This window comes from Pteronotus mesoamericanus, unplaced genomic scaffold, assembly GCF_021234165.1.
Source record: "Pteronotus mesoamericanus isolate MK-2021 breed Mesoamerican mustached bat unplaced genomic scaffold, CSHL_Meso_final scaffold_232, whole genome shotgun sequence".
Taxonomy (NCBI): domain Eukaryota; kingdom Metazoa; phylum Chordata; class Mammalia; order Chiroptera; family Mormoopidae; genus Pteronotus; species Pteronotus mesoamericanus.
The window spans coordinates 21,742,159-21,764,826 of NW_026555311.1; the positions used below are offsets into that span (position 1 = coordinate 21,742,159).

Consider the following 22,668-nt stretch of genomic DNA (forward strand, 5'->3'; position numbering starts at 1 on the left):
TACCAGTTTGATGTGCAGGCATCCTCATGTGCCCATGCTTTTACAAACAAATAAAACATACAAAAATATATATCAACAAATTACAATATAACAATATAAAACATACAAATATACACTTTTTATAAGAAATTATTCAATATTCATGATTACAATTTGTTTTTAAAAGTAACTGTTATCATGAAAAATAAAAACAAGCATACAAAAAAATGTGCACAGTTCTGATAACTAGAAAATCTAAGCAAGAATATTTTTTAGGCACATGAACTTGAATTCCCAAAGAAATCTATGTTATATAAACAAATAGGTTGTCTGGGAAGTAATATATGGCCATTGAAAGACTGTAATGTATGCACACAGATCACTCTCTCAAAAGTAATAGCCCATCATTTCAGCAGAAAAAGTATGGATGAATGCAATAAATCAACTCATTTAGTACCACTTCTACAATCACATGAAAACATTCTTATAAACGATGTCACAAAACTAGAAAGTCTTAAGTCTAGGATTAACACATGGGTGCATTATTTTACTGTATCTTGGTCATCCTGAAATGTGAAAATGATAAATCTAAATTTACTTAGGACTTACATTTACCTATAAATTTATAATTTACATTTATTTGTAAATTATTTCTAAAGAAGAAAATCTGGCACATGAAATTTGAAAAGAACTGTGAAAGGTCAGATTTTACTCAATAAATATAAATTAGCACAGAACCGTTAAACTACCAGAAGGCTTGACACTCTTGGGTCAGGGACACAGGAACTTTATTACTGAGGACACTGCAGGCAGTATGAGCTTAGTGTTTTCCTTAGCTCCGCCTGTCCACCAAACCCTCTAAATTCCATTGGGGGCTATGCAGAGCAACCAGGTGCATGTGACACACAACCTACGTCACAGTTAAAGAACCCGAACTTAAAAAAATCACGGTCTTTGAAATGTGGTGCTCACAAATTGCCCAATCATTGTCCTAGAAGGAGACATGATATTTATAACTCTGGTCAAAATGAATTTGTCTTCTGCTCTAGAGGGAGATATTATCTTTATCTTCCAAGTTGAATCGACATGGGTTTGTCACTAAGTATATAACACATTTAGGATTTTTAGCATAATTGGTTCTTCTATGGGTGTTGGTTTTGCTGTTGATTTAATAATGTCTAAAGTAATTATAAAAATTAAATATTTTAATATTCAGCCTATGTACATGTACATGTTAATTACTTTTTCATGCTTATTAAGGTTTTAACACTTTCATTATTTTCTCTTTTTTTTGAGGCTGCTAAAACAAATCTTAAAAAAATTCAAAAATAAATAATTTTTTATCTTGTAAAATCGAGAAATCAGAATTAAATTTTATTTTTTTTAAGATTTTTATTTATTTATTTTCAGAGAGAGGGGAAGGAAGGGAGAGAGGGAGAAAAACCAATGTGTGGTTGACTCTCATACGCCCCCTACCGGAAACTGGCCTGTAACCCAGGCATTTCGCCTGACTGGGAATCAAACCCGCTATTCTTTGGTTAACAGGCTGGCAGTCAATCCACTGAGACACACCAGACATGGCAAATTTTATAACAATCAACAAGTACTTCATAACAACCTAGAGTTAGTTATTTAAAAAATAAATTTGACATTTATTTTGACAATTATTTTCCTTTTCTGCAATATCCATATACTTTCCTTAAACACTGAAAAATATTTGTTCAGCCCCTCTACCCATGGTTGTGTTAGGTGTTCTGGGAAATACAGAGGAATAAAAAGATGTGATCTCTAGCTGAGAACACACGTACTGGCCTTAGTAACAACTAAATTATAGTGCAGGGATATGAATGACTAAATGCATGTAAGATACAATAAGAATATCAAGAAAGACTTATTAAAGAGATAAAGTTTAAGGCTAAGAATTTACACAAGCAGAGTAGGAGGACAAGGGTATGTCAAGGTTTAGGGTGTAAAATATGTCTATCTAGAGAATAATGAAAGGGCACAATGACCAGAGCAGAACAGAGACATTAATTGGGAAATAAGGCTGAATAACCACATTATGAAGAGCTTAGAATGAGATGTTGGACTTTATTTTCTATGAAATAGGATTTGCTGGCATTCTGTTTTTTTGAAGAAAAATAGCATGATGAAATAAGATTGGATTAGAAAAAAGAAAGGAAAAAGATAATAGTTATTCTTTTTTTTTGAACTCTGCAGTACTTGCTAGTCTTTTTTCTCTCATTTGTTTTATTATGCAGTAATTATTCATTTTCTCACAAGTTTTTATTTAATTCTTCATTCTACAGACAAGGAACCAAACCAAATTTTGAGACATTAAGTAACTTCTCCAAATGCAACTAGTATGCAACTGCCAGAGATAGGATTTTATTTGAAGTCTGTGTGACTTAATAGTTTCTTCTCTTAAACACTTTGCAATACTGCTTCTGGTTATGAGTCTACTGTAATATTTCATATATTTAAGGCACTGATAATTTGAACAAAAACATTGGTTATAAAAATGGAGAGTAAATTATGAGGTAGGGAAAAAGGAATTTAGGGAAAGATTAGGATTTAATGACACATTGGCTAAGAAGAAAGCTCTGGCCAAGTGAGGCCCAGTTTTAGGCTTTGGTATTGAGAGATACAGTGGTGCAAATAACATGTAAATATTCAGAGAAAGGAAATATCAATACCAAGAAGCATCAATCATGAACATGCTGCATGTGAAGATGGTATAAATTTAAGAAATCAGCATGTGAAGAGCCTGGACCAGAGATACAGTGCTTTCTTCCATTCACCCATTATCTTCCCTTCTTTTATTTCAAAATCAGTTTTTTTTAAAGGAATGAGTTGTTTGGAAAATTTTCATCCAAAATCTTAAGACTGTAAAATCAAACCTATCTTATCATTATCTTAACATGTTATTTTTCTAAATAAAGTACTATATTTTTAATCTAATCAAACTGTTCTCCTTACGTCTGCAGAAAATCTATGATAACCATTTCTCTGTCTTGTCTTTGTTTAAGAATATTCTCCCCCTTTATTTTCACCAAGTCTGTATTTTTTTTTAATAAGCAGCATAACATAGTGGTTAGGAGTATTAGTCTGAAGTTCTTGGCTGTTTAAGATGTTAGATTTAAAATACCTAAGCACTCTGAATCTGAATTGCCTTACCTATGAAATACAGGTGATACTAAGAACACTATCATCATAGGATGTCAGGAAGATTAAATAAGATAATATTTGTAAACAATTTACAACAATGCCAGCACATTACAAGCATTATGTAAGTGTTAGTTGATTTTTTTTAAATAACTCTGCTTCTTTATATAGCATGCCTTTGTTCCCTTCTTCAGATCCACTTGTTTCTACTCTTTTCTCTTAATTTTCCCTATCATTGCCTACTTCATGAATCACAGAGGGATAATGAATCACATCAACATTTAAGCATATCTAAACAAATAAATTCATAAACATGTAACTTGAGGCATGACCTTTTATTCTAGCCTCTTCTGTATTTATGACTCATTCATAAGTCACATGCATTAGCTACTTGGATGAGCCACAACTTCCTCAAATCCAACATAAATTAAATCAGATTTTTGTCTCCAGAAATAGAATTTTGAATCTCTCCCGTAAGGTTGGACAGTGCTAGTCTTCCCAAGTTTATAATGTGAGAATGATCTTTGGCATGTTTTCTCTTCAATCCTTCTACAAAATCGGTCATTAAGATCTTCACTTCAATTTTGATACAACTTTCAGACCCCTGCTCTTTCCCAGACACTTACTGACACTGACCCACTCCACACTCTCATTACCTCAAACCAGAGTCACTCTCATCTGACCTTCATTCACTCGCCCCAGTAATCTTTACTTCAGTAAATCCCTCCTAGTACAACCAGATCAATTTCTGCACAGGACTGCTACTTTCACAACATGCTTCCATACAAGATATTAGCACTAAATTAACTTAGCTTCTTGGCCATATAACAGTAAAACCTTTCAGGGGCGGTTATCCATTTCTTCCTGCCAGTACAAGGGTGTCAAGCTTTCTTGCCACACGTGCAGATGAATGTGTAACAAGAAGCAGCTAGTTTCTACTTTTTGATCAACATTGGAAGGCTATGGCCCTTTCTCAATGGGCCTTCATGTAATCATATAACAGACAAAGCCATCAGGTCCCTGATATAAAATCTGCTTTGGGCTTGGTTCCTTCTGCTTGGGAAGTTGACTGATATATATAAGTTTTCTAGAGCTGTCATAACAAAATACCACAGACTGGGTGGTTTAAGGAACAGAAATGTATTTTCTCATAGACCAAGAGTCCAACATTACTGTGATGGGAAATTTGGTTTCTCCTGAGGTCTCTCTCCTTGGCTTACATATGACCATCTTCTTTCTTTGTCTTTACATGGTCTTCTCTCTGGCCTGTCTGTGTCCAAATTTCCTCTGTGTGGGTGTAATGCTAGTTACCCTTTCTTTTAGTATAAGGATACTGGTCATATTGGATTAGGGCCCCATCCTTATAACTTCAATTATTCCTGTAGAGGTCTTATCTCCAATTAAGGCCGTTGTAAGGCTATGGATGTACTACAGCCCACACCCATAGAGACGTCAGGCTTTAAGCTTGACTTTCCTTTCTGAATATAAGAAACTTGGATATGCCTTTTCTGACAGCAAGTCCTGTCTTTTCTCCTTCCTTCTATTCTTCCTTCCTTTTTTCATTCATTCTTTTTGTAGCCTCAGAGATTGTTATTTAATGAATATCTGTAGAAAAACTAAACAGAAGGCTGTGAGTCTCTATATATACTGAATTGTATAAGTTATAGTGAGGGGTATGTAAAATAAAATGCCACCTATAAACCTCACATGGAACCTAAAAATGAAACACAAAGTTCAAGCAGTTAGTCAAGAAAACAGAAATTATATTAAGAAATGTAGGCACAATTAAAATACCATATAAAATATCTTATTTGAAAAGTGTTTTTTTTGTGCCAGTCTGATCTCTCTTCATTTAGATTCTGAATACAGGCATCATCATTTTTTCCACAAAATTATACCTTTCACAAGCCAGGTAACATTTTATTACTTATTGATTGGTAAGTTTCTTTTTTCACCCACATTTCTTACTATCTTAAACTTCCTTTATTTTGCTTCCTAAAGTCTTAAGATAATGATGTAAATATATTTGAACTTTTCCTAACCAAGTGTAAAATAAACTATATCTGGATTTTCCGTGTTATTTACCTATGCCCCATTCTACAATCAATTTTACTTCTGAAGAAATACCTTATATACAATTTGGAATACCAATATTATTTTTAAAATTGTCAAAACTGGATTTTATCTTTCATAATGATTTATCATTACTGAATATTCACTCCATTTCATTCATATTGCTTAGCTTAACAATACACAGCATACTTTGGAGGGGGGGAAGCTATGTTAGTTTGTGTTCCAATGTTTTGTTTGAATTTTTACGGCACAGTATAAACAGCATTTCTAAATAGTATGAAATAGTAATAGCGGCTAAATCAATAAATAGCTCCTTGTGTCCCCAAACCCCTGTTCAAAATGATCCATGTGGTTCCCTGGCTGGTGTGGCTCAGCTGGCACTTTGTTCTGTAAACTGAAAGGTCACGGGTTTGATTTCCGGTCAGGGCACATGCCTAAGTTGTGGGTTTGTACTCTGTTTGGGGCACATATGAGAGGCAACCAATTGATGTTTCTTTCTCACATGGATGCTTCTCTTCCTCTTTTTCTTCCTCCTTTCCTCTCTTTCTTGAATCAGTGAGCATGTTCTCAGGTGAAGATTTAAAAAAAAAAGATCAACATGATAACATACCTATATCCGAGGGGGAAAAAGGTACAGAATCAATAGAGTTACTATTACTTAAAGACATATGAGTAGAATTACCACTCTTGCCCATACCTCAATCAGTAATAAAGCTCCATAGTGCCTGTGGCTGGTAGTCAACTTGACTCACTTTGTGCACAGTTAGTAAAGCCGGAAAGAAGTTTATAATCAGGAAAATAGCTGTTAAACTACCAGGAACAGCCACAAGAATGATGTTGTTAAGGAAAATAACTCTCATTATAATTTCTCTTAATTTAAGCTAAATGCTTTTTTTTATTATTCCATGAATAGAAATTCAGTTTCAGGGAAGATCATGGATGTCTGAAGCATTGATGGAAAAATATCAGGGAAAGAAAAAAACATTTATATTGGGCTGCTATTTAAATAGAAAAGATGTGTGTGGTGTGGTGGGGAAGGAGATGGAGAGTATTAAGAAATTATAAGTCCCATGTGAACAGACGCATTATGAGATTTAAGGTGGAGTTCAGGTCAATCCTACGTTATTTGGCCGAACAAACCAAAAATTCCCTTAAGGTAGTAAAAAAATATGAAATGTCCTAAGGTTAATCAAAAAGACAGAGAGACTTGGATCACTGAAAGATAGTCTATTCCTAGACAGTGCACAAAGAGGAAAGTCAAAGTCAAAAAGCCTAGAGGAATAGTAAGTTAAGTGAATCTAGTGAAGAAAAGCAGGTAAGATAATAATTCAGAAGTAAAGATTGTGAATGCAGAGATATGCCTTAGTGTATCTTCTAGGACCATCCCATTATTTTTGGAAAGGTTGTGTGGATCTTTAACAGGGCCAGATCTAATGTGACACGGAGAAAGCAAACAGATGACGAGTATGTATGTAGGGTGTTTGCTTTTTGGACCTATTTTTAAGAGCCTTTCCAATCTTGCTTCCCAACGCAGCACATGTAAATATGTACACGCATCAACCCCTGATCCACATTGGAACTTGCGCACATGCACATGCATGCAGGGGAACACATGTATATATACATACACACACACCTGGCATCCTGGTATCTCTTCCATTCTCTAATATTGCAATATTCTCAAATACACATTTTAATTTCTACATTGTGTGACTATTTTTCAACAATAAATTCCTATATGTGCTGTACGAATAGAAAGGTAGATGTTGTCCATAGGATTTTTGCTCCCAAAATCAGTGCCAACAATTTCTATGGTCCAAACAGGTATACGTATCTAGAGAAATATTAAATGCCTTTTTTGGTCAACTATTTATTACTAAAAAATTGTTTTCTTTTCTGAAAGTTTCTTGAAGGAAAAAAATATATGACTTTGGTAGGTACTAAGTAATTTACCAGGAATGTGAATAGTCTTAGATATCAATTAAATAAAGAGAAATGTCCAGAAGAAACAATTCAAGAATATTCACAAGTTGCAATTATCTTTCTAGTGGCAGTTAAATTTAACATATCCCCAGTCAAGGACATTTCTGAAGCCATTAAATAGTCTTTTCCAATAATGTATAGTAAATGAAGAAGTCTTAAAATATTAAAAAATCAGCCACAGGTTTCAAACAGCCTTAAGTTTCAAACATAATGGAGGCATATCTGAACAGAACCTTCAGTAGATATTGAATTAGACCACAGCTTATCTATAACCACATGTCCATGGCAGATAATCAAGAATTAAATGAAACAAAGTAATATGCTGACTGTGAGCTATATTTAGAAAACCCTAAATAAGAAATAAATACCATAATATAATTAAGTTAATAGTGAATAATTATTAAATTCCATCTTAGATTACATTATTAAAATAATGTTTAAAAAAAGTGCCACCTTGAGGGAAAGATAATTATTTGGGGGAAGCTATACGTATACTAATATTGTTTGTATGTTAGCTGCAAACAGAAGCTAAGAAAATCAATAATATAGAATTCCTTGCAAGAAAATCATTTTAAAACAGACTTTTATTTCAGCAAACATTAAGGGGGTGGGGGGGAGCTAACATTTATTTAGAACTTTCCTTTGCCAAACAATTTAAATGTAATCTTCATGATACAATTTATAAGAATTGTTATCCTCTTATTATATCTGAGAAAAACCTAATATTCATCAAATAAATTGAATAAATGTGAATAAAATAATATTGCTAAATTGTTATTATCTAAGATTCGAATTCAGGTTTTTGCCTAATGGAAAATCCATGATACTTTTTTCACTAGTGTTCCTCAGACTTTGTGATAATAACAATAATGAATACATATTCCATACTGCTATGTGTCCAACACTGTTTCATGCACTTTAAGCATATTAACACAGTTAATGTTCTCAACAAACCTAAGTAATATGTTAATATTATTATCTCTGAGCTTAACTTGGCCAGGGTCATTCATCTAGAAAGTAAAGAGGTGCAATGTGGATTGTATATTCTAGCTTTCAAAACTAATGCTCTTAAATGCATAGTGCCTTCCCATGATGCTTTAATCAACTCTCTCAAGTAATACAATCAGCATAGAACAAAAACCACCTTTGGCCTGCTGCCTGTTTTTTACGTAAAGTTTTATGGGAGTCCAGCTGTGCTCATTTGTTTATGTCATAAAGCTGTTTTCTTATTAAAATTTGGTTGAGTTGTTATACATAGACTAATATGTGGATTTTTCTGAATAAATATACAGTCAACCCTCCATATTTTCAAGTTTCACATCCGCAGATTCAACCAATGGCAGATTGAAACAGTATTTTTTCATCCATGGTTGGGAGGCTAAGAAATCAGAGGACATACTGTACGCTTTTCTTTGCCATTTTATATAAGGGACTTGAGCATGCACAGATTTTGGTATCCATGGAGTCCTGGAACAAATCCCTTTGGGTCCTGAGGGAAGACTATAGTTAAGTTTCTGGGGAATTGGAAGTTACGTGTGAATTTTAGACTGCATGGGGTCAGTACCCCTAACCCCAGTGTTTTTCAAGGGTCAACTATAAATCTATTCATTTTCTCATGTGTTTGTTATAAATACAAATTGAGTCATTTTGTTTTTGTTAATAATGAGTCCTCTAAGTATAGCCTACTTTCACTTTAAAAATAACAAAATAATCTATTTAAAAGTATATTTGAAATAGTAAACATCTATATTTCTATTAGTAAATTTATGTTAAAATAAAGTTAATAGTTTTGTTAAGTTTTCATTTTCATCAAGGTTAAAGTCAAATTGTTAAGGAACAACTGCCCTCCATCTATTGTAATGAGTCACTAGACGCTGAAACAATTTTCCTCATCTGTAAACATGTGAATACTTTAAGGTTTATGTGACTCTTAAGCAATTCCATTACATTATCTAAATCTGTACCACCATCTTTTATATACCCAGTAATTAAAACAGGCATTTTCACTGTAGTTAAATATTACTTCGATTCCGATTTTCAAACAGAAACAAAACACATTCCAGTCAAAATGTGCCTCAGAGGAACACGACTGCAGGCTTTCCACGGGCCATTTGCTCAGTGGCTCCGTGCTCTCGCCTCCCTCCCCTGACAGAAGCGCTAACCCTCTAAGCACCCCCTGGAGACTCTGCAGGGTGCCATCTGCTGTATATCTGCTATGTTGCAGCCTGAAATTCTCAATGCCAAATTTAGCTCATATAATTACATAACAGTACGTGAATTGTATTAAACAGAGACATTAACGCTGGATTCATGAAGAAAATTGAAAGTTAGACATCCATAGCAAAACCACTTAGTGATTATTTGATTAATCACTGAATATGATTATAACACAAATACCCACAGCATTCAGGTACAATAACAGTGGCATTTACTCTTAATACTGTGGGTTGCAGTTTTTTTTTTTTTTATTATTTTGATAAGCACTAAAATAATACACATGACTAACAGATACCATAACCAGGATTCTCTGACTGATAGGCACATACTTCCTCAGTGATCCCACTCTGCCTTTATTTGCACATCAGATAAACATCAGAAGATACACTGATAGGAAAGACATAGCGAAAATATTTCTGCAACTTTAATAGTCAGAGAGATACAGAGGAAAACAAAATATTCTTTGTGGAAAATGATGATATATCAACATAAGGCATCGTAGTAAATGAATATACTATACCCTGCTGGGGGAGTAATTTAGTACACACTTTGGGAAAACCTTGCTGATATCTAGTAGCTTTAAACATGCACTTACCTAGTAATTCCACTTCTGGAAGAGACCAGATTTTTATGGAGAGATTAAACACCTTGCCCAAAGTCACATGTGCCTAGTAGAGCTGAAATTCAAATTTGAGCAGTCTGTTCTAGTACAGACTATTATAGCATGATCACTATGCTAGGATGCCTTTGCAATATAAGTAATAACCTTAAGTAACATACATCATATATTTAAAAGAAAAAATAATACTTCACTGTGGATGGTACTGTTTTATTACGTGTATTTTTTTATTGCTCTTATGTAAAATGAACTTTTGGTTATCATTGTTAATTAACCTAATAAAATCTACAGTCTCCTAACAAAACTAAAACATATTTTACTTGAACAGATATTTTAAAAATTCTTTCAAGACATTTTTTATTCATTTTGTATCCTTAAAATGCAGAGATCAATGTCTTTTAAACAAATGTATTAATATGACAACTGAGCACCAGCTGGAAATGGTTCCTATTTCTATTTTAGGCTTTGGTTTATAAATTAACACTGAATAGGTTACGTTAGGTATTGAAATTCCTAAAGCCTAGGTAACATGCTTTTGGAATTGATCGATGTATGACTGCTTATTTTTTCTTATCATACTTACCTCTCAGCATCATGCCTTCAGTTGGCTTTCTTGAAGCAACATTTTCTCTTAGGTTCTTGACCCTACACTCTTAGTGCTCTTCCCATCTTATTGGACACTCTCGTTCCTGATTATCTTTTCACTGAACACTGGAGTATTTGACCCTGGTTTTAGATATAAGCTCTCTCCCATAGTTTTAAATAGAATCTATTTAATCATGAACACTCAATCCTGATCTCTGGGTTTGCAGACACATTAATTCAAATTTCTACTTGACACATACACTTCAAATAAACGTGTTTTAAACAAGCATCCCAACCATAACCTGACCAAAACAGAACACTTGTTTCCTTCCTGCCTCACACAGGTTGTTCCTTTCCTAGTCTTCCCAGTTCAAAAAATGACAATAACATCTGTTCATTACTCAAACTGTACCTCTCAGATATTATTTTTTTTCTCTTTATGTCACCCAATTTCCAATTCGCCAGCAAGTACTGTTGATAGTGCTTCTAAAACATGTCACACATCTTTTCCCTTTTCTCTCTCTCAATTGCTACCACCCCATGGTCCCCATGATTTCTCATTCAGGAAAACATTACTTATATATTAACTGTAAACAGGAAATTTAATTGACATGTAGTAACTCTTTTGCCAAAAATTGCCAGGCCAAATGTGTTGCCACAATTGAAAGTTCAGAAAAGCATAAATGGCAATAATATTTCTATTTTTGGTTTCAGCTAGTATAGCTTTTATTAACACTTATTAATACTGAATTATTCAGTAGATTCAAGACTCTGTCCTACTGAAGAACACTTACTGCCATATTTCCAAGTGTTTAAGAAATTTCAAATATTATCCACCTACCTAAACAGTAATAATCACACAAGCAAGATCATCGCAGTAACTCATGTTCATGAGCGTTCACCTCACACTCCCACTGTGATAACTTGTTATACACATTTTATTGTTTAATTTCCCAAATAACTCTATGAGATAGATAGTAATGTTGCCTATGATGAAACAGGCTCAACAACCTTAGTCATCTTGTAGCAGCTAGCAAGTGGCAGAAGTGAGAATCCCATGTAAATGTGAATGATTCCAAGCACCTGTGATTTTTACCACTCTAATATACTTTCTGCAGCGGGACTCCACTCTTCTGTCCTCTTCGACCTCTTCTGTCACTTCCGTCAGTGTCCTGCACGGAGAAGAACTGAGCCTGGGAACAGACCCAGCTCTCGGTGTGTACCCAAGGCGGAGTCCCATGGCCAGCACGGAGTGGGAGCCTTGTCACGGGGCTGCAGGGCAGCATTCCCAGCGGCCTGGGGACACAGTACTGGGGAATGAGGCTTTCGTCATGTCTCGGCTACACATGCAGAACCCGTGAGTGAGTGAAATGGGATGGGGTTCAAGGAAAATTTTTTCTCTAACTTCTCTAATCTCTCCCAGAAAACTGTTGAAAATTAAGGTTTTACACAGCAAAAGAGTCATGGAATTATATTACCCTCCACTTCGTATCTATTTTTCCATAACAGCTGCATCCCCTCACAAAGAGCCAGACCTTTTGTAGGCAGAATATTCATATCCTACCCATTCTCAGTAAATCTAAGACCACAAATTTCTTCAGGGAATAGACAACAGGATCCATTGCTGTGTATGAAGACAGTGGTCTGTTATTTGTTTTAACTTATATTATTCTAAAAATGGGGGGGGGGAGAAATTAAGCTCTAACAACAATTTGTAAGAATTCACAATAGCACCCTAACTTGGTCTGCATAATAAACGGTCATAGTTCATTTGTAGGTCTCCCAAGAGAAGGACAAAAATTCCACAAAATGACACTATTAGCAGTGATGTTATTAGTCATGTGTTGTTCTACATACTGTCATATTAAGTGTAAAATGTGATGGACTTTATTAAAATGTAAACATATGCAACAAATATACCAATTTAGATATAAACACTTTTTATGACCTTAGAAATTTATTTAGTATATGTAGAGCTATTCTGATGGTGGAAAATGCTACAGAGTACCTAGTTCAGTCAGTCAAAAGGTGACTTTAGTTGAAGGTTTTAGGATAGGTCTCACAAATCCTACCAACTGACAATTAAAATTGTAAAATCATAAAGGATTGCCCATCAGCTATTTCAAGTTAAAGAAAGTCTTAAAGAGATTTGTGAATGTGGTGTGTGGCTTCTGTATGATAGAGTGAATTCCCAATAAGGTTCACAAGAGATCCTAAAATAATTTAAATGAATTAGATTAACAGAAAGACTTTGTAGTTAGCCTTAAAGGGAAAGTGGCAGTGCAAAATTAAAAGAGGCTTTTGGATACCGATGTCTACAAGCACAAATAAGGAGAAAACTGTTCAGCTGTAAATATGTGCTAATTTTACACAAAAAGAAAGAATGGCTAGGAGAGTAGAAATGAGAATATAGAGGGAGGAACCAAAAACCATGGAGAATTATTCTCAGGCTTTAAGCTCTAATCAAGAAACCGCTAACCTATGCATTAATTCACAGCCTTCAAATGAAGAACTGTTCTTGAGTCACTGTACTTAAGCCCCATCTACCACTGCACATGCTTTACATGACAAGATTCTGTACTTTCAGCTGATGCCATAATGGAATGATTCTTTGGGTGGCTTTAGGAGGGCGTTAGTGTACTTTGTACTGGGAGAGATGCATCTCTGGGGGCCAGACAGGAGAATGTGGTAGCGAGCCTCCAGGAAGAGCTGCAATGTCCCCCACCTCCTCATCACCAGACCTTCGTGCAGTGCCTTCCCTTGCCGAATCAAGGCTGTTGCTGTCATCAATATATAAATTTCACAAAAGTGATGATCTGTTACTCCTGAGACTAGGTTGTAAAAGAACAGAGCAAACTAAAAGGAAACTTTATAACAGAAACTATCTCCATAGATATTAAACAGCCTTTTTTTAATAGGTAATGGAACCTTGTTTTAAATCATTAACAAGAGGAAAATTCACCTTTGCTATAGTCACTTCTTCTACCAGTAATACTAAAGAATAAAGTGTCAGGATAATTTCTAAATGACCTAAGTCATTTTTTTTTTAATAAAGGAGTTGATGTTTGTGCTGTCTGTGGCTGATGGGGATATATATGTGCATTTTAATAATAGCAACTGATCTTCAAAGAAGGAGTGCAAAATTAGTGTGTGAGGTTTCATTCAGATTATTCACACCTGATCCATCTTAAAATCAAAAGATGTCAACTGAGTGCCATTAGGAAAAATTTCAAATAAGAGCATTTTCTAGCATGATATATTAAACTCATTAATTACCTTTTTACCTTAAAATCACACAATTGGGTTCTTCTGTAGTTAAAAATAATCTGCATATTAAAGTAAGACTATGCATCATAAAAATAAGTTCATAAAATAGAAATAAATACTATTGTTCTATATTAAAAAGATGTTTTTAATATAAAATAAATAGTTGGTATTCAACTCAAATATAGTAATGAAATGTGAAATGCCATTGAAAATTCATAGTTTAAGCAATATTTCAATAAACCATTTTATTTAAAGGCATCAAGTATGAATGAATCTCTTATTACTAGAACTCTTGTCTAAGTTAACCATAATATTGCTTTTCTTGTTGTCCATAAAAAATTTGAGACTCACTGCTCTCTGAATGGGTTTAAAAAAAACAGATGTAATTATTTCTCATCGTACATCAGCTTTAAAAAGAAATTCCTTTTAGTTTCTTCAAATACTTTTTCATGAAGAAAAACAGGTAAGGATAAAACACATAAGTAAAAAAATAATCTCACTATATTCTGAACATTGTCTTCATAGTGAATATAACTAAATAGCTTTCAATTATAAAACCGAGGACTCTAGGACAGCCTCCTGGCTCTTTCTGTCAGTTCTTCTACTTCCTTTTATTTGTATTAATTTTTTTAAATTAAAATCTAGACCAAAGAGAGAAGCAGAAAGCTGAATAGTTGAATGTTACCAACTTTAAGATTAATATCTTATTTTTATTGTATTTTTCCATTACCATTTAGTCCTCTCTTATCTCCCTCCCCACCACAATCACTGCACTGTTGTCCATGTTCATGAGTCCTTTTTCCTTTTTGCTCAATCCCTCCAACCCCTTCCTTCCCTGCCTTAGCTGTCATCCTGCTCTCTATCTATGAATCTGTCTCTATTTTGCTTATTAGTTCAGTTTGTTCATTAGATTTCATATATGAGTGAAATCATATGCCATTTGTCTTTCTCCAACTGGCTTATTTCACTGAGCATAATGCTCTCCAGGTCCATCCATGCTGCAGCAAAGGATAAAACTTTTTTTTTTTTTTACAGCCAAGTAGTATTCCATTGTAAAAATATCTCATATCATAGTAGATGAGTTGTTTTATCCACTCATCTACTGATGGACACTTGGGCTGCTTCCATAGCTTGGGAGATTTTAAATAATGTTGCAATGAACATAGGGGTGCTTATGTTCTTTTGAACTAGTGTTTTGGGTTTCTTTGGATATATTGCCAGAAGTGGGATCATGGGGTCAAAAGCCAGATCCCATTTTTAGTTTTTGAGGTATCTCCACACTGCTTTCCGCAGTGCCTGCACCAATCTGCATTCCCACCTACAGTGCAAAACAGTTCTACTTTCTCCACATCCTTGCGGCAGTTGTTTATTGATTTATTGATGATCTTTTAATATAACAACTGTTATTAAGTTTGCCTTGTTCAAAGAGGTTCAGACTGCATGTTAAGTCAAAGGTCAGATTCCACAAGTGTAGGAAAATGCTTACGTTCTCAGTGTAGAAACAAAATAGTCATCAGATAATGGTATGCTGGTAAATATATAACAAAAGGTTCACCAAAAATTAAATGCCCTAATTTATAGTGTTTGCCAATTTCTGTGGCATAATACTCCCATGTGACTGATTTAAAGGTACCAAAATGGCCTAACCAAATCTACAATTGGGAAATATGCATAGTAGCTATTATATAGAATTTCTACATATACATCCAATAGATACAAATAAGCTCATAAATATAGTTAATAGTAAAATATATTACAATAAATAGAAAAATGAGTTTTGAGTTTTGGTTATACTTTTAAAAATATAATTTGTTTCATTATAAGTGTTTGTAATTTAATTTTCTATGCCTGTGCTTAACTGCTAGCTCTTAAAATTCCTGAAATTCTAAAGTGATCAAGTGTAAGCACACCAGTCCTGCACATCACTGTGTATATTCCAGACAAAAAGACCACCCAGTAATTGTAACCGGTATGAAACGTGGAGATCTCTTCCAGTTTTTGCTTTAAATGGCTGATAACATGTGACTGAATGTCCTCAATAGTCTGTTGAAATCATTTCTCATAGATATCCTCTTCTCTTCCTGATTCCATTGTGGCCTCTAGTGGTAGCAGCTAGCATTCTTATTATTATCAAAGTGTTACAAAAGCAGTTATCAGTGATTATCATTGCAAGGTTAGCCATAACATTATTGATTTCTCTTTTCACACTGTTTTTAAGTATCTCCTATCAACAAAAAGAAATCAAGTGAATGACAATGGCATATGATAAAAATTCACTAAATTGGAAGTCAGAAATTGGAGACAGTTGTCTTGAATTCTAATGCATACACTTTTTATAAAAATCCCCCACAGAAAATAACTGGAGTAATTATAAAAATAAAACCATAACACACTTGAATCTAAAGAACAGCTGACTCCTGGACATAAAGGTAAAAGGATGCCTTATGCACTTTCCTGACTCGATCATCATCTATCAGGGTGTCCGACCGGCAGCCCGCAGGCCCCGGATGGCCCAGGGTGGCTACGGATGTGGCCTGACACAAAGTCATAAACTTACTTAAAACATTATGAGCCGTTTTTGTTTTTGTTTGTGTTTGTGTATTTAATGTGTGGCCCAAGACAACTATTCTTCTTCCAATGTGGCTCAGAGATGACTAAGGTTTGGACACCCCTTAAAATGAGCATAGGCTGTAGGGGGCAACCGTAGTCAACAGGGAAGAATCAGTCAAACATTCAGATTACATTTGCTGGATTGATTTTTACTGATACTAAATGACTAAACTTTTACTGTGTCATGTAAATAAAGCCTCAGTATCTTTAAAGTGAAGTTCATTTAATATGTTTTTATTTAGCTTTATAATAGCATATAAACACAGCAGCTGATGCCTATTTATTTTTACCTGATTTTTTTCCCCAGGCTTGGTACCTGAGAAAAAATTGTTCTTTTTCAAGTCCTTCATAGAATATTAAAATTTTAGAGCCGAAGAATACCTCTAAAGCAGAACTCCAAATCCTTCATTTAATATATGAGACAAGCTAAACTCCAAGAGGATATCTGATCCCTGCCCAGTGTCATGCAGTTAATTAGTACTATTAGGTAGGGTAGATAGCAACCAAGGCAGGGAGGAGGGGGGAGACAGGTCTCACCCACTGACTCAGCCACCCTGTGCCTGGCCCAGTAATCTCGCCAGGTGCTCCAACACCACAGGAAACACCACGCTAACATGGGAGGAGGGCAGTCCTTGGAATTCTATTCATTGTCTCCACTATCTGGGAAAGAAAGCCTTTGAAACTGTGCTTTCATCCCAAGGCCTGAAAGGCTGGAAAGGGACCATAGTGCCCAAAAGATGAAGCCCATAGACACTTTTGGGTATTCACACCCACCAAAAGCTGGTACCACAATTTGTGCCAGCTATGTAAGTCCTCAGAACAGAGGACTGTAGGACTTGGTGCTCTTGTATCCCTGGCCACCCAACCATAGACCACCTGACCTCAGGTTACCTGGCCTCTGACTACCCTTCTTTGCCCTGAACCTACTCCCCAGGCACCTTAATGAGGCCCCCTCTCTCCCGTGAGAATGGATCACCAATAAACCCTGCCTGCATGCTAATGGACTCACTGATCTGTAGTGCTTTACTGCATTGGCAAGAAGAATGGAGTTTCTGGGAGTCTCTTCCGTAACAATAACAGAACCCAGGACTAAACAGGCCTACGGATTTCACTGTCAAACAGCAATGAAGGACATTAATCTTAGAATAAACCATTACCTCTTGAAGAACTCTCTTCATCTTTAATAATAATGTCTTGACGGCTGTGCAGTCCTGTAACATCAGTCTGAATGGCAGAGAATCTATGCCTCCATTTTCTTCTACACCTTGCAGGGGCCAATCTGCGGATGGACTGCTGGGCATGCGGCTAATATGGGAACACCTGGCTTCCTGATCAATGTCTTTTGTTAATTTCAGTGAAAGGTTCCTGATAAAAACAATAAACAAAAATTACAATGTAACATATTCACAGCAGTATTTTCCAAGTTGTCCATCAATGTCAGTAGTGAGCCAAAAAAACATTGCCTTCTGACCCTCACATTTCCAATTAGTCTTTGTAACATAATCCTTTGTAATACTGTATACATACAACTCTTACTTGTACAAAGAAATTTTTCTGTAAGGTGAGTTGTTAGGTATTACAGGGTTGTTTCCCATAGTTCAACATTCCCCACCACTCCAAAAAAAATAATTAAGCTAACGTTCTGTAATTCTTTTTACTTAGACTGCTTTTTTTATTTTTTAAACCATTGGTTTAATCGTGAATCTAAACATCAGTGAAGACTGACAAAGCTTTCAGAAACCCTACTAATGTGAAGTTCAATACTAGTTTCAGGAATTTACTGAGACTCTGAGAATTATAATTTAACATTTACAAATCCAAATATCTCTACTACTTTCACATAGTTAAGAATGGGCTACACACAGCAATGAAATGAGACAATAAATTTAGCCATTTGCTTTTCACTTGAAAATTTGATTCTATTCTTAATTCCAAGAGGACAGAATGATGGTATATTTTCGATGGAAAACATTTACATTGTGTCATTGTGTCTAGCACAGCAACAGTTGCTGAAGATTCAAAGATTAATGGGATTGGGTCACTGACCTTAAGAGTCTCACCAGAATTATTAACTTCTTAGTAGTTGATGCAAAAAAAATAACTTTCACATGAACTTTTTATCTCAAAACATTTTATTTCTCCATGGAAGATAGCTGGCTACAAGCTAACAGTAATCAAAGCCATTCTTAATTTGGCTGAGGCAATAAAATGGGCTATCAAACAGGGCTCCTATTTAGCAGCACTGGCCAGCACCGCCCACCTGCTCTATGCATATGGTCACTGTATTTCTGATTGATTAATGCCTATGATTTACAATTGTTAAATATTTTGAATATTGATGTTTTTCACAATAGACCTTTATTGGGCCAAAATTACCAGAGTGTTTCTGGATAAATTCACCTAAAGAAAAAAAATCCAGTGGGGAAGGATTGAGGGTGGGAGTTGGGGGTGGGTGGGGCGGAGGAAAGTGGTGGTGGGAAAATGGAAACAAATGTATTTGAACAATAAAAATAAAGAAAGAAAGAAATAATAAAATAATCCATCCCCGTAGTTGACAAGAAAAGGAGAAAAATCACTAATGCGGAGCCATGGTTTCCTCTAGCACAGACAACCCATAATAAACCAGAGGGTAGAGCTAGGTTCAGGTCCTTTTTTGTTCCTGCGTAAGTAGAATTCGCCACATACTACAATTAGGTACTTGGGATGCATGGCTCTCTGTCTGCCAACTCTGAATTGTTATAATTTCAGGAAATTAAACAAATGTTCTTTATATCAAAAAAGATAGTCCTTTAAGTTGTCAAAAAACAAAAAGTTAGATACTGAGGACTGAAACAGTGGTTCATTAATCATCATAACTATTGCAAATAAAAACAAAGATAATGTAGTCACCACTGAGCTCATTATACACAGTTTTCCCTCTCTGTTTTAACTCCTTGAATCTTCCACAAAATTGTTTAGTGGTATTTACACTTGTCCCTTTGCTTATGATGCTGACCAAACCTTTAAAATTCTGTAACATTTAGATAAAGTCAAACTGAGACTTAGGGGTCTTTCTCCATCCAAAGTACCAAAACAACAAAGGTTTTGAGTAAGATTAAAATCAAAACTCATAAATGTTATATTAAATATATTCTTGAAAAGTTTCAACTTGAAAATCTTGAGAGTTTGAAGCATTTCTTAAAACATATAATGTACAGTACACTGGTGAATTGGCCCTGTACTTTTCTCACTATACTTTGCGTGAAAGGAATTTTGTACCAAGGTAGTTCAAAAGTTCTGCTGCAATTCTATTTTCAGTATGACAGACAAGCTTAATGGATATATATAATGGGTATTATATATATATATATATGAGAAATATATCCATTATATACATACACACACATACTGTAGAGTAATTAAATGGCTTTTTCTTACAAAGGAGAAAAATAAAAGAGTATTTTCATATTTTCTCGTTTCGTTATAACTAGCACTATCATTTTAATACTGAGAAAAATTTTTCCCATCTACACGTACTTTTCAAATCATTTGAAAAGAATGGCCAAAACACAAGATCATGCTAGTTGCCAAGGACTGATGCTCTCAGTTGTCTGTGATAGGGGCTACTCCGGAGGCGGCGCCCTGACACCTTTCATTATAGTAAATATCTATGGCCATACGGGATCTCAAAGATTTACACTTTTTAATGTGGCTATAATTTCTGAATCAGATTGCCAAAGAGTAGAGATAAAAAAAATCTCTAATTGCCCTGCATAATAATAAATAAGCACATGCAAACATCTGCCTTCAAAAGCTTTATTAAGTAGATTTTCAAAAAGGGCGAGGTTATTTAAGGTATATTAAATCTTAGCTTGAATAATTCTAAAACAGGCACAAAGATATACATCTGTATGAATAAACTGGTATCCCATAACCTAATAAAAACTGTCTGTTAAAGGAAATACAAAAAAGCCTATCATTGATAAATAAGCTGTCTATTTTTCTCAGATTTTCTATAAAAATATATTGCTTATCTGAAAGTGTCACTTTAGGAAAAAACCTCGTACCTCAAATTGTTTTATAATTGGGGATTTAGCTATATTTTTAGAAAGGATGGAACCAGCATCCATCCCTCTACAGGGCCTCCACAGTAGTATAGCGGTTGTATATTATACAAGTATACAAATATACTTTATATTTATATACGAATATATGTGTAAGAGAATTTAACTACCTGAACTAATGGAAAGAGGAAAGGCAATATATGGGGGAAGGCAAAATAAAATCTAAATATCTTAACATAGTCAACAAAGTCCTTCATAATCTAGCATCTGTCTGCCTTACCATATCTCATTTTAAAACAACTGCCTCCTTGTTTTTTGACTTTCAATTTCAATGGCCTTCATTCAGGCCCTGAAGTGTGCCAAGCTCCACCCTTTCTCAAATTTCACATATGATATTCTATCTGCATGAAAGTGTTGCTTATCCATCTTCAGATCTCACCTTAAAATAATCTCTTCTTCAGGGAAACCTCCTTTGCATCTCTACCCTTCACGCATACACAGGTTCCTCTTTTCTATGCTAAGCCTTTCTTGGTAGCATTTATCACAGATGCAGTTAAAAAATTAATTTGAGCAGACCTCTGGGAATTCATTGGACTGAGCTGACCTACACTTCATCTCCTGTTCCAAATACAGAGAAATACTGGACAGTTTATAACCTCATTTATTTTTAAACATATTACAGTGCATGATAGAAAGACAGGAACATTTCCAGGTGCCAAAAGCAGAAAATCAAAACAGCAACAATTATATGAGTTGGCACCGTGGTGGTCTCAGGGTGTTAAACTTGGTTATGGTCTGTAAAAACAGAAGCTGCGGTTTTTATGCCTATGCAGATACAGAGAATCCCTGCCGAAGACCAAGAAGTAGACTGGTGCTGGGGCACATGAGCACCCCAAACTTTAAAAAAGCTTCAAAAATCAATCTGATCAATTTGTAAATTAACTGCCTGCTAGAACAACACTCTTTTTTGTTTCTCTAAAGGAAGACACTATAAAATTCAGATTCTCAAAAACATAACATCCACAATGTCTGACAAAATTTCAAGTGAACAGACATGCAATGAAACAAAAAACAATTCAAAGACACCATGAGATGACCCATATATTAAAATTAGCAGACAAGAATTTCAAACAACTATTTTCAATATGTTCAGAGTCTTAAAAGAAAAAGGGGACATAAATAAATAGATAGTTAATCTCGTCAGAGAAATAAAAACTATAAAAAATTCCAGAAACAATTGATATAACTTCTGAGACAAAAAATATTTATACTCTGGCAGACTCTGGCAGACGTTGTTAGCTGGCTGCCCACTATTCATTCAAATCTCCTTCCTGCTTCTTTAAAACAAAAACAAAATCAAAATAAAAAACAGGAAACACTCTAATTTGATTAAGTGCTGCTTCTCCTATGGCTTTAAGAATTAACAAGAAATTTGGTGGGGGCCTTCAAGGAAATAATTGATAAGCAGAGACACAGGAAAGAGACAGCTGTCTTTCCTGTAGATGCTGCTTTAATTTGATGGACTGCTTGCAACTATTGATGTACTCTGCAAATAGGAAGAGACTCAGCTGTGGGAAAACTGAAGGAGAAAACATCAGCTACATCTGCCTTCTTAATGATGCCATTTCTCTACATTAACCAACACTGAGGACTTACTACCTCCACATACCTTGTCAGAAAAGGTAACATAGTTTTTAACTCAAGCTGACAGCACTCTAATTAGTATAACTACTAAAAAATATATTCCAATAAGGACATTAAACCTAGAAATAAAACTAAGATAACAATTCATTGTTTAAGTGTTTGTTTAATGGCTATATTTGAGACATGTTCCAAGGAAATAAGAATAGTACTTTTCTTCCTTGTTCATTAATGTATCCACTAGAACTTTCACAATTGTGTGATGCTCGTATCAACAGAATAATCAAATTTAATATGAGAAAAAAACACTATAGTCCACGTAATTTAACATCCTTATTTAATAGATGAGGAAAGCCAAACCTAAATTGATTTTCTTAGTGTCACACAGCCACCAGATGCAGAATTCTGATCTCCTGACTTGTAGTCCAGCATTCTTTTCTCCATATTGAATCATCTTGTTAGGTAGCAATGAGGAATGAGCAGCCA

The 22,668-nt window shown here is 34.9% G+C and overlaps 1 protein-coding gene across 1 annotated transcript in view; it reads right to left on the reverse strand.

The window, feature by feature from the left end:
• Positions 1-22,668, reverse strand: part of CCSER1 (coiled-coil serine rich protein 1) — an 898,936-nt gene that overhangs the window by 451,034 nt on the left and 425,234 nt on the right. The window contains exon 6 of the mRNA XM_054591576.1: positions 17,656-17,863. Coding sequence (XP_054447551.1) covers positions 17,656-17,863 — 208 coding nt within the window. The remainder of the gene's footprint in view (positions 1-17,655; positions 17,864-22,668) is intronic.